General features: G+C 39.1%; 2 protein-coding genes across 2 annotated transcripts; both read left to right on the top strand.

The window, feature by feature from the left end:
* Positions 1-373: 373 nt before the first annotated feature.
* On the top strand, positions 374-2,253 carry LOC126794403 (CASP-like protein 4A3). Its single transcript, XM_050521114.1, has 3 exons — positions 374-982; positions 1,238-1,373; positions 1,944-2,253. Exons 1-3 carry the CDS (start codon positions 456-458, stop codon positions 2,133-2,135), a joined length of 855 nt encoding a protein of 284 aa, XP_050377071.1. The 5' UTR covers positions 374-455; the 3' UTR covers positions 2,136-2,253.
* A 6,419-nt stretch (positions 2,254-8,672) lies between these two features.
* On the top strand, positions 8,673-12,278 carry LOC126794585 (serine/threonine/tyrosine-protein kinase HT1-like). The gene is made up of 3 exons (XM_050521342.1): positions 8,673-9,657; positions 10,102-10,557; positions 11,952-12,278. The coding sequence occupies exons 1-3, from the start codon at positions 9,298-9,300 to the stop codon at positions 12,177-12,179; spliced, it is 1,044 nt and encodes a 347-aa protein (XP_050377299.1). The 5' UTR covers positions 8,673-9,297; the 3' UTR covers positions 12,180-12,278.
* Positions 12,279-12,516: the final 238 nt, after the last annotated feature.

The raw sequence follows: 12,516 nt of genomic DNA, 5'->3' as shown, positions 1-12,516 counted from the left end.
TTTTATTATTTGTGAAATAATCTTCAAAGATATTAATAATTTTGAACTAGGATTTCAGGTTTAAAGTTTATGGCTTAGGGTATTAGAGTATATGGTGTATGGTATTAGAAAAAAGCCTAAAATAATTTTTGATAAAATAACTTAAATATAAATTTACTAATTAAATCTTACGTGTCAAATTATGATTAGAAAAATATACAATTAGACATTGACACGCGGTACTACCGACAAATTTATGTAAAAAAACCGGTGGGGTCACTTTAAAGTAGATAGGTAGAGTTACACGTAGCCCGCGAAAACCACAAGGTTAAGGCGTTAAGCGAGTCGCAACAAGTGTTTCCGCTCTTCACTTCCCTCCTTCCACTTTCACTTTTCACTCCCTTCTCATACTCACTTCTTCTTCTTCTTCTTCTTCTTCTTCTTCTTTCGCTCCAGTTTTGAATCAATAATTAATAATGGAAGCTTTGAAATCCAAGCCAAGCATGAAGAAATCGTCCTCCATAAACTCCGACGACTCCGCCTACACCACCGAATCCCCCCTCCGCTACCTCTCCCCCATGCGATCCGACGCCGGCGACCCCTTCGAAAGCCCTCCCTACGCCTCGCCGGAGCTCTCCCCTCAGAAGCCCCCTCCCGACAACTCCAAGGCCCTCGTGCCCCTCCCCGCCAAATTCACCCCTCACAAACCACCGCCGGAGAAGTCCCCCTCGCCGCTGGTTGTTTACAACTCCAACCGCGCCGCCCGGGAGGATCCCCCGCCTTCCGTCCCCAAGGTCGCTCCCAACGGCTTCGCCGGAGACGGCGGTGACGGCGCTGGGGTCGGGAGATCGAGGCCGCCGAGGAGGGATGATATGGTGAAGACGGCGGCGCTAGGGTTTCGGATTAGCGAGCTGGTGCTGTGTTTGATTTCGTTCTCGGTTATGGCCGCCGATAAAACTCAGGGCTGGAGCGGCGACTCCTTTGATCGCTACAAGGAATACAGGTCTTCATTTATCTCTTGTCAAATTTCAATTTCATAGTTTTGCTTTACGATTTCAATTAAGTTTAGTGCTAGTGATTCATTAGCTTACTAGCTAAGTTGTTCAATTAGTGATAGTAAGCTACATGCTGGTTGGATGAGCGAAAATGAAAGGCAATGTCTATTCATAGTCTGTTGAAAGTTTGTGGATTGCGGTGCTAACGTTTTGAATTTGAAGTTTCGGAGATGGTGTGATGATGAATGTAATGGTTGTTACAGGTATTGTTTAGCGGTGGCTGTTATTGGATTTGCGTATGCCGCCTTTCAAGCATACAATCTCTCGTATCTATTAGGTACGGGGAAGTATGTGATCAGCCACCACCTCCGTCGCCACTTTGATTTCTTCATGGATCAGGTGAGTCATGCTGCCTGTCCACCTTGCTTGGCTTTGTAAGATTCTGGTTTTTCCTAGAGGAGAAATCAAAAACCAAAGTCGGTTGGTTTGGTAAAGGCTAAAAAGTTAAAACACAATCTATGCGATACATTGCATGATGAGCATTTTGTATGTTGGACATTATTGGGAAAACTGTAGAATCAGTCATATTATGATGAAGTAGTGACTCCATTTTTTTGGAGTTGTACCCATAGGAATGTCTGTAATTCCTATTCAGATTATTGAAGGGAATGTTATTCATTACTTGTTGGGGTTAAGGTTACCTTTTGCTTGACAATTTGATGCTGCACATTACCTTATTTCCAAGTGTCATCTTTATGTTTCTACTTTAGCACTGGGGAACCCTTTGAACTTCATAGTGGTATTGTTACTGGTATTGGGGACTGGCTCCAACCACTAGCCTTCAAATTCTATCTTATATCAGATTGAATGGAATGGTTGGTATTGGAGTCCTAGTAATCATAATAACTGCATCAACTTATAGTCTCATACTGATTAATAATGCTTGCCTTGCTGATTCAAAATTTGCAGGTACTGGCATATCTTCTCATTTCAGCATCATCATCGGCAGCCACCAGGGTCGATGACTGGCAATCAAATTGGGGGAAAGATGAGTTCACGGAGATGGCCACTGCTTCAGTTAGCATGGCATTCCTTGCATTTGTTGCCTTTGCACTAAGCTCCTTGATCTCTGGTTACAACCTCTGTACCAATTCTACATGATCTCTACAATGAGCTGCAGACTCAGTTTTCATGTTGTGAGAAAATAATATGTAGAATGTGAATGAAAATGATTGATTTTCCAGTGGTGTATAGCTTCAAACTAGCTATGTTTACAATATTAGAATACCTAGCAATTCCACGGTCTGTTTTCTCGCCTTAAACATCTCATATATACAGATACCATAGTATTTATGGTTTATAAACATTGGCTTATTAATACTGTTACGCGGGACATATTTTGTTGGTGCTGGCATGGACCGTGAAGAAGAAATAAGGGAACGGTGGTCACAGTGCTCATTTAGTTAACGAGCGGCAAGAATGTATAGTGTGATTTCGCTCATTTGTTACTCAAGCCGGAAGTAAACTTCTGGCAGAATGCGCCCATTCAGTTAACGAGCTGCAAGAAATAGATGGTGTGATTTTGCTCACTTCTTACTGAAGTCGGAAGTGAAGTTCTGGCATTGGTGTGTCCGGCGATGAGAGATTCTGGCAGTTCAGTCAGTTTCATCAGATTGAACCTCTTTGATGACTCTCCGGCCTCATCGTTTGAACTGATTCCTTCACGCTCCGTGATAATCTTCGATGACTCGACACTCATTTGGGGCTTTTTATTGGTGCTGGGTCTTGTGTTGGGCTTTCCTAGTATGCTTGCTCTTGTTTTGCCTTTCGGCTATGTATCTAAACTTGGGAGTGAAGCCATAGTCACAGGCTCACAGCGGGATATAACGGCGGGCCACTACGCACTGAAAAAACAGAACTCATTATAAGGGGGAAGGCTCCTCCATCTCATATGCACGTTCTTCTTTCGTTTTTTTTTTGTTTTCTCAGTATATTTCATATCATAACCAGCGGATACATGCAGTAGTGGTAACGAGCTGTTGTGGCTTAATCTCGAGTTCGTGGATGCAGCACCATGCGCTGAGAGAGTCAAACATTCTACGGAGACCGTCAAATATTCAGAAATAATGGCTTGTAAAAGGTACGACCTGATATGCCAAATCTTAAAAAAAAAAGAGTATATTTCATATCTTTTACATTGTTTAGGGGCGCACTAATTGATCAGTGCAATCCATGATTGATGCTACTGCATTGCTGATGTTTGTCAGTTTGTATCATCAGGTATTTGACATAAACCTAACGATAGATTTCTCCACTTACTAGTTCGTGTCATTCTTCCATTGCTTTGCATGATTAACGAGTATGTTATGTTACCTTTGCTATCATCTAGTCTAGTCCATTCTTAAAAAAAAAAAAAAAAAGGTTAAATCTGTACATAAAACACCAACATTTCTAGTAAAAGTTTGATTGAGACCGATCATGTCACAATCCAACAACCATGATGACCTTTCCATGTCTCCCTAACTAGCTTAGACTAGGGTTCGGTGCTCAATCGATTTCATACTCAATGGCACGTGGGGTTTATTTGTATGCAACTACGCACTTGGCACCAATACCTATATGCGGGCTTATTTCCTTGCTATTTCCTGCCTGTATATCTTGAAATTTCGAAAATAAATTGCCTATATATACTTAAGCCAAAAACTTTCGGTACGTGGTGATCGAATTCGAGCTATATCATATGCTGCTATGCATCATGAGGAACTACCATGAATTGCATTAAGCAAAGCTGATGCATATATGATTGTGGTGAGTTGTGACCGTTGTGGATCTCTTGCGCAGTGCGCCAGTGCCTCTAGATTGGAGTAGAACTACCTCCACCAATATTAATTTATATTCATTAGAAGGTTCGAGTTCTAATGAATCATGACATTTCCTCCTCGATCCCAAGCATATCATTCATCAAGTTGATATAGTAGAACCATCAAGTTCCAACAAACAGGAACGGAAGAACCCTATAATTCAAATAAAAATGAAAGCCGAAATCATTCTACCGTGAACGACCAAAAGAGTTTCACGTGGTATACTCTATCAGCCATGTTCGTCGAGAGCTCGAAACCGAGCTACATGACAAGTACCTTCTCGATCAATTCCGTCGTCTTCCTCTAATAAACAGTCATGATCTACCTCCCCCTTCTTCTTCTTCTTCTTCTTCTTCTTCTTCTTCTTCTTCTCATCACTCTTGCCCTCTCCAGTACCAGAGACCTGTACCCACTACTGGCTCCCATGCACTCCCATTTTCAGCCTCACGATTCATAAATATCCACGACTGACGAACATATCCCATCTCATGCAAACCCTAGCTTACCCTAGTACCCTACCTCTCTCGATCGATCTGCTTTCTTATTATGCCAGAAACCCTACCCCCATATATAATACTCCAGAAAGTAATGCCCTCATACTTTACACCTCCTTAAGCTTTGTCATTTACGATAATCAAATTCCTTAATCATGCTTTAAGTTACCATCAGCTCATCACCAATCCTAATCAGTACGGTAAGGGATGTATTCTGTACCATAATTTGTCCAAAGAAAAATTATCGAATCTTAGCTGGTCCTATACTGACACGTGGCTTCATCAATCAACAGGATACCCATGCATGTGCATGTCTCCCCCCCCCCCCCCCAATCATATATTGTACGCCTCTTCTTCTTTCTGGTGCGGATTAATCAAACCCTAGCTCTCAAAATATGATAATTATAATATAATGCAGGGAAAGCTTTTTCCGTGTTCTACATTTGTTTTATTTCTTGGCCCCTCATGTTTGATCTTACAAAACTGCCTGTGATTCTCTTCGATAAACAAAGAAACGTTATCCTCTCTATTGCTCCTAACACTAATTATATATATCCTATTAATAGTTAATCACTGTGGAAAATTTGACTCTTGACAATGAGTTGACAGCTAAAATGCCTAAAGTTGTTGGATTAATTATGTATATGTTTAGCCAGCTACAAGTCTACAAGTTCTACTTATAAATAATACCAACTTGATAAACATCAGTTACGATACTTAGAATTAATCGTCAACGACAGCATGCCAACCTGCAAATTAATAATGCAGACCCTTTCAATTGTGGATTCATCTTTTTTCTTTATCTAACGAATATTAGTGGGTAAGTAAATCTTCACGATAAACTTCAACCCACAAAACTATCAACCAAGAAACATCTAATTCGCCTAACAGTTTACACATATAAAATAATGTCATATCGATGAACATGATCATGATAAGAGAACAATAGACATCGAATTTCAATCCAAATTTTAGTTGTTTGATTGCATGCAAGTTTATATGTATACAATATTAATTACAAGTTAGACGAGAGTGTGTATAAGAAAGATTACAAGTTATATACAAGTAATCATGTTTAAAGCATGCGTTTGGAGTTAAGGGTGTGGTTGAGAATGAAAAACCCTAAATAATGCAATCACAGATGGAGGATGATGATTCAGAAGTCTAAAAGTTGCCGCAAAAGAGTTTGAGATATATCATTTCATGTCACATTGTCACATAACAAGCACCTTATTAATATTTTTGGTTTAATTCGGTGGGGAATGTATAGTCGGATCGGGCAGGCAAATTCGGACCCAGCCCCAGTTGTAATGTGTGGTGGGAATTCGACGCCACCCTACAGCCTTGTGCAGCCTTCCTTTGTTTTTGTCTGAGGGTGCAATTTGAGCTGTACCCTCTTCCTCTGTCCGTCTCAACCTCGACAATGCCGGGGCCGGGTGGAGCGTCGTACTCACGCTCCGTACTGCGTGTGGGGCTCGGCTTCTGGGTTATGCTTTGTTCTAAAAACAAAGCCAAGAGTGATTAAAAAAATAACAGATGGGAGAGAAAGTCCGTATACGGAAGAGGACCATACGGCTTTTCTCTCTCCGACAAGCCCACGGATCCGTCTTTCTGCTGAGCGCGTGGGGCCCATCGGCCATAACCGTCCATCGCTTCGCTCTCTCTGTTTCTGTTGTAAGTTCTGTAACTTCCGTCCCCCTTGGGAATGACCAATCTATCCTTTGTTGTGAGATAGATTCGTTTGACTACAAATGCCTCGGGGAGTTGGTACATCCTGTTTTCCAAATTTTGTTTTTGGTTTTCACCTTGAGAGAGAGAGAGAGAGTTAATTTCCTTTGGTAAAAGTCTTTGAATGTTAATTACTTTAAGTTGGTGCATTTTGAAGCACTCGTTGAGCATAAGGACAGAGTGAATGAGTACAAATTAAGAATCAGCAGAGGCCTTTTCAAAAAAAAAAATCAGCAGAGGAATAAACTCAATTGAATTTGTTAACAGTGTGCGCGTTAATTATGAACTAAGTGATAATACAAATTAAGGATCAACTATGAACTCAATATATTAACGGTGTACTCATTAAACAGAGGTAATGAATGAATGATTTCGAATTATTTGTGAAAATAGTGTTAGACTATAGAATGATAACTAGGAAGCTTAAAAAAATAAAAAACATTGATTCATAATACTAAAAGTTGTGTATACACATACAACGGTTACATTCGAGTCTAAAAACTTCGCCATCAAACTTACATGTTTTAACCTTAACATTAATTGAATAGTATATTATATCAAATATAGATTGTTTATTAAATTCCGCATGTATGGTTTGAGCAACAATAAGTCAACAATCTTTGTAAGAGGGTGTTTTGTATATATGCTTTTAGAATTGCTTTATTGCCTCTTGGACCCCTTATGAGTTCGAGAACTAGGTCTAAAGCTTAAGAAGAGCTTTGTAGTGTTTTCTCCAAATTCCCCCGTGGTGATATAGGGTTGCTGTTGTGACAAGATATGTATTGGCATGATGTTTTGATGAACATAATCAGTAAAAAGGCTTGCAAGAAGACATGTGGCATGGGAGCTAGAAGCACATGAGTTGTAGATATGAGATGCTTGTTGCAATGAGAGGTTTAACATGGTTTAATCTGGTGCAGGGAGGATAGACATAATGAACTGAGGTGCAGAGTTAAGCTTAATTAAGACTGTCTAGAGCTTGAAAATGGTTTTGGGTTGGAATGTTTTGCTTGGGGTTATTGCTTGGAGAAGTTATGTGTTTTGCTGCTGGAAAGCTGTGCATTTTGGTTGATGCCTGAAAGTTGTGTTGTTGCTAGGAATAAGCCTCACTTTATAGGCTAGAAGGGGTGAGGTTAAGATACGTGCTTATGGGATAAATCTGTCGGGTAATAGAGAGAACTCCAATGCTATAAGATAATACACAGAACACCACAATACCCTCAAGACTTAGAGGTGCAGTGCATTGTGTTATTTTATGTGAAGTCTGATGTAGCATATTTTTAGGATACTATGTATAGACAATCTTAGTCTCTATAATTGATAAAGATATATATATATATATATATATATATATATATAAGGATTGTACTTGGCGTAAAAGATACAGGGTGAAGGCGAATGTTGTTGTTTTGATGGGTTGGAAACTAGGGGTGGGCATAAAAAATAGAAATCCTGATCCCGTCCCGAAATTCATAGTGACGGGATGAGACGGAGGTCTAAAAACGTTCATCCTGTCCCAATCCCGTCCCGCTTCATAATAGTGGGACCACGTGGGACGAATAATTTATATCCCGCTTCGTCCAGTCCCGTCCCACCTTTAATGAAAACTTAAAAATTATTATATATTTGTATCAAAATGAAACTAATTTATGTTCTTAATAACTCCAAAATTATATCAACTCAAATAATAATGGTAAATTATAATATTTTGAACATAATATGCAATTTTTTGTTAAAAATTTATTATTAAATGTTATTTTATTATGAAAACAAATAAAAATATAGGTTTTTATTTAACTTCATATAAATGTGAGATTTGTCCCGTCTCATCCCGATCCCGTCCCGTCCCAACCGGGATTAATCCCGAGTGAGATGCATTCTTAAAAACCCTCGTCACGTCCAGATCCCGTCCTGTGCCCACCCCTACTGGAAACTAGGAATAAGGTAGATGACTATATATAGTTTTATGGGTATGAGTTCTCATCTTTGCATCCCCATGTTAAGATGTAAATTATTGGGCTTCAATTTCGGTCCCAAGTCCAAAACCGTCAATAATCGGAAATCTGAACGAGGGCATCATGACTTTCGCTACCTTCCACGCCACACCCAAACTTTTAACCCTTCAGAGCGTGATTGTGGCTTGGGTCCACGTGCGTGGCATACCGGTGATATTTTGGTTTCCCGGATGTAATTTATGCATATATATATTTTTGTTATGTGTAGAGCATGTGTAAGGCGTATTTGTGTTTTTTTAGGTATCAATAATTTTATTTTTAGAAGAAAAATAATTAAAATGTGCTCCTCAACATGTACTAAGGTCACTCTTTCAAAACCATAAAAAAGACACAATTGCATTTAGTTAAATTTCACACGCAAGTAAAAATTAACGTAATTTGTATTTCATATCAATGTTGGCCGGTGAACACAACTAACTGCATAAATTTTCGTAAGAATAAATTAAAAATTATTTTTTAAGTCAAAAGAATTTGGTAAAATAATTACTAATTGAGCAGAGGAATGTCTTGGTCAAATAACTTTCCAGGTTCGTTTCATCATTCCAAAGACAACACAACAAAGGCGAAGTAGCTACCAGAAAAGCTTCAAAAGCAATTCCACTTCGGATATAAACACCAGGAGACGAGGGCAGAATAGGGAACCCGAATAGGCCGAGTTCATAATCAAGGAGGATCCCGGTTTGTCCCCTCAGAATTGGATCTTCGCACGTTATGAATTGGTGTTTCTCCTTCCTGTAAAATGTAGAGAGAGAAAGCCGAGTTGTAGTGAGTGATGAGTGAGAGAGCAACCACAACAAGAACAACAACCCGATTCAATTCAACTCGACCCAACCGAACCGACTCACTCGAGTTGAGCTTGAAGTTGAGTTTTGTTTCTTAACTTTCAGCTTCCCCCACCATTATTATTACAAACTCTTCCGTAATGAAAAAACCCCTGTATTTCCAGAGCTGCTTTTTTCCTTCTCAAATGGTCCTTTACTATTGTCTCAACTCATCTCTGAGCCTCTGAAACAGAAAAGACTCCTGCTTTGACCCAGAAACTATAAACCACAAAGAAATGAACTTTGTAGCTTCTGCTTAAAGTTTTGATCTTTGTACCTCTGTTCGAAATGTAGTGTGCTGGCTTGTTCTTAAACTCTGAGCTTCGGAGCTTTATTTGGATTGAAAAATTTGGGTTTGGGTTTGGGTTTATTTTCATGGTGTGGATGAGTATTGCTTCAAGCCCATGAAGAACTGTCAGTGGTATAAGCAGATTTCCAACAATGGCAAACCACAGAGGAGACTGTCGCTTGGAGAATACAAGAGGGCAGTTTCGTGGTCCAAGTACTTGGTCTCTCCTGGAGCTGAGATTAAAGGCGAAGCTGAAGAAGATTGGGGTGCTGACATGTCCCAATTGTACATTGGCTGCAAATTCGCTTCAGGGAGACATAGCAGGATTTACAGAGGAGTTTATAAGCAGAAGGATGTGGCGATTAAGCTTATAAGCCAGCCGGAGGAGGATGCCGACTTGGCCGTTTTGCTTGAAAACCAGTTCACTTCTGAAGTGGCTTTGCTGTTTCGATTGCAGCACCCGAACATCCTCACAGTAATCCTTCTCAATCTTTATCTCTTTAGTGGGTTTCTGGCGGATTTTATTGGCTTTTCAAGTTGATGGAAAAGAATAAATGTGGTCCTGGTTTTGTGGTTTGTGATCTTTGTCTGATATGCAGTCATCTATCTACTTTTTTCGATTTTGTGTTGTTTGGTCTAATGAAAACTGGATTGTTGATTCGTTTTAACATTACACCGACGATTGTACTGAAGAGAATACTAGAAAAGGGCGCATAAGAATTTCTATTACGGTTTGTTCTGCCTAGTTTTAGAGAGACGCTCATCTCCTGATCATTGAACAGTTCTTATGTCCTTGTGAGTGAATGGTTGGTAAAAATTCCTTGCTTAAAGTGCTCTCCATATAATTTTCCAAGTGGACTGAGTATACATTCTTAACATTTTGATATTTATGTTTGTTGATGGCTACTTGATTCTGCAGTTTGTTGGAGCTTGCAAGAAGCCTCCTGTGTTCTGCATAATCACCGAGTATTTATCTGGAGGATCGTTAAGAAAGTATCTCCATCAGCAGGAGCCGCATTCTCTTCCACTCAGCCTAGTTCTCAAACTAGCCCTTGACATTGCACGAGGGATGCAGTATCTTCATTCTCAAGGTATACTTCATAGGGATCTCAAGTCGGAAAATCTATTGCTAGGAGAGGATATGTCTGTGAAAGTCGCGGATTTTGGTATATCATGTTTGGAATCACAGTGCGGCAGTGCAAAAGGGTTCACCGGAACTTACCGTTGGATGGCACCTGAAATGATCAAAGAGAAACACCATACAAAAAAGGTTGATGTTTACAGTTTTGGGATAGTTCTTTGGGAACTTTTAACAGCGCTGACACCATTTGACAACATGACTCCGGAACAGGCGGCATTTGCAGTGTCACAGAAGGTACTCTCGTCTTCACATTTTCATTTGGCTTATACACAATGGTACATCGCAAAAAGGCTAAATTTGAAAGGAGTAATCTTCAATTTTGAATTTGTTTGAAAACAAGGCTACATTTGTTGCCAGACATGATCTTCAAAACATAAGAATAGATTGTTTCGATATCTGTAGATGCTATACATTTGAAACTCAGTTGTTTCTTTCTTTTTCTAACTCAAATGTTGAAACAGGCACCTTATATTCTTGGCAAGTTACTAGGTTCAGCATCCTATAGCCAAATTTCAGATTAAGATCAACCTGACCTATTACTCAAATAGTCAGATTGCATGATGTTAACTTCTAAGAAAAGTAAACTCTCATTTAATTTAAATAAATTTACAATCTGCTTTACGAAACAGTTTGTAAGCTCCTCTGACTATTAAGAGCTTCTGATTGTCACACAGATTGCTCAAGTAGCTCTAAATCCGATAATTTTTTGTAGACTTTTTATTTGCCTCTGAACAATTTATATGTCTGTCCTCCTTCAACAAGGTAATAAAATTCTTAGATTTTGATGCAGTAAAAGTAAATAATACCATATGGATGAAGTGTATCAAACACTCAAAGTACCATATCCTTTAGTGGCTCTAGTATTCCTGATGCATCTGCTGCACCTGTATGTTCCTCACATGCATCATAAATAGGGTGAGCGACAGTCATTTATATGCATGTCCTTGGGGTATTATATATTGCAGATCATGTGGGGACCTGCTGCTGTGCTCATGATCCTAATCTTTGCAGGAAATGATTTTTCCAAAATCAAAAGTTCTCATAAGTCGATATATCCTAAAGCCACTGATCATTTACAAAGGCATAGGATTATACTAAGCTGTTCTATGGTTCTACATTTCTACCTTTCCAATCCAGAAAGTATTCATTTCTCACTTAGGAAGAGTAATTTGAGGATTTTGCTAATCGGCTTCTGCCAAGTAGGAACATGTTGACATCTAAAATCTGTGTTTCAATCGCTGTCTTGTCTTTGCAATCAACATCGTCTTGCACCAGCTACGAGTTCAACAGGCACAACACCAAAGTCTAGCTGTTGAAATTCGTAACATTTGACTTTTATGTTGAAACCTTTCACAAAGCTTCTGTGTTTATGGTGGCTGCTCATATTCTTTGAAACTCTTCAAATTGTTTTAGAGAAAAAACAACCTTCTTTGTATGTGTTATCAGTGCCTGTGTTGCAAACTGCAATGCATGATTTCGGTGAAATCTTTATTCATAGAATGTAGGTTATTAAACTGTAAACATTCGTATTATCTTTGTTTCATTAACAATTTTGAACAAACACTGGAATGAAATGCATGATACCCATGATCAACAATTTTTTTTCTTATAAGCTATATTCTGTGCAGAATGCAAGACCTCCTTTGCCGCCCACATGCCCGCCGGCAGTTAGTCGTCTCATCAACCGATGTTGGTCAAGTCGTCCAGCAAAGAGACCGCATTTCGATGAGATAGTTTACATTTTGGAAGGTTATGCAGAGTCCCTTGAGCAGAAGCCAGATTTTTTCTCATCCCACAAATCTCTCCAAGATCAGACCCTTTTCGGATGCTTTTCAAAATTGCTCGGTCGCCATTGATCTTCTTATTGAAACCTGGGATTTTTTGAAGAATTATCATTGTTGAATACCAAATGCTTTTCTCTATCAAGGTTCACATCTTCATACAATTATTATTGATTATGATTATGAATCTTTCTCTTCATGTCTTGTTAACCATCTCCTTTGAGAATATTGAAATGACAGCACTTCCTTGTATCGTGTTTTAGAGCCCCTGCCTTTTCCTATTATTGCTCTACTTAAGTCAATTTTGATATGACATACAACTAATTAATGAGAATTTTTTTAGTACTCCCGGAGGAATCACGTGACAATGTCTATTTAACATTTAGGATTTAATTAAAAAAAATCATATTTA

The sequence above is a fragment of the Argentina anserina genome, chromosome 5 (assembly GCF_933775445.1).
Source record: "Argentina anserina chromosome 5, drPotAnse1.1, whole genome shotgun sequence".
Taxonomy (NCBI): domain Eukaryota; kingdom Viridiplantae; phylum Streptophyta; class Magnoliopsida; order Rosales; family Rosaceae; genus Argentina; species Argentina anserina.
The sequence above is the reverse complement of the archived record's forward strand: the minus strand, read 5'-3'. Positions and strand labels throughout refer to the sequence as shown.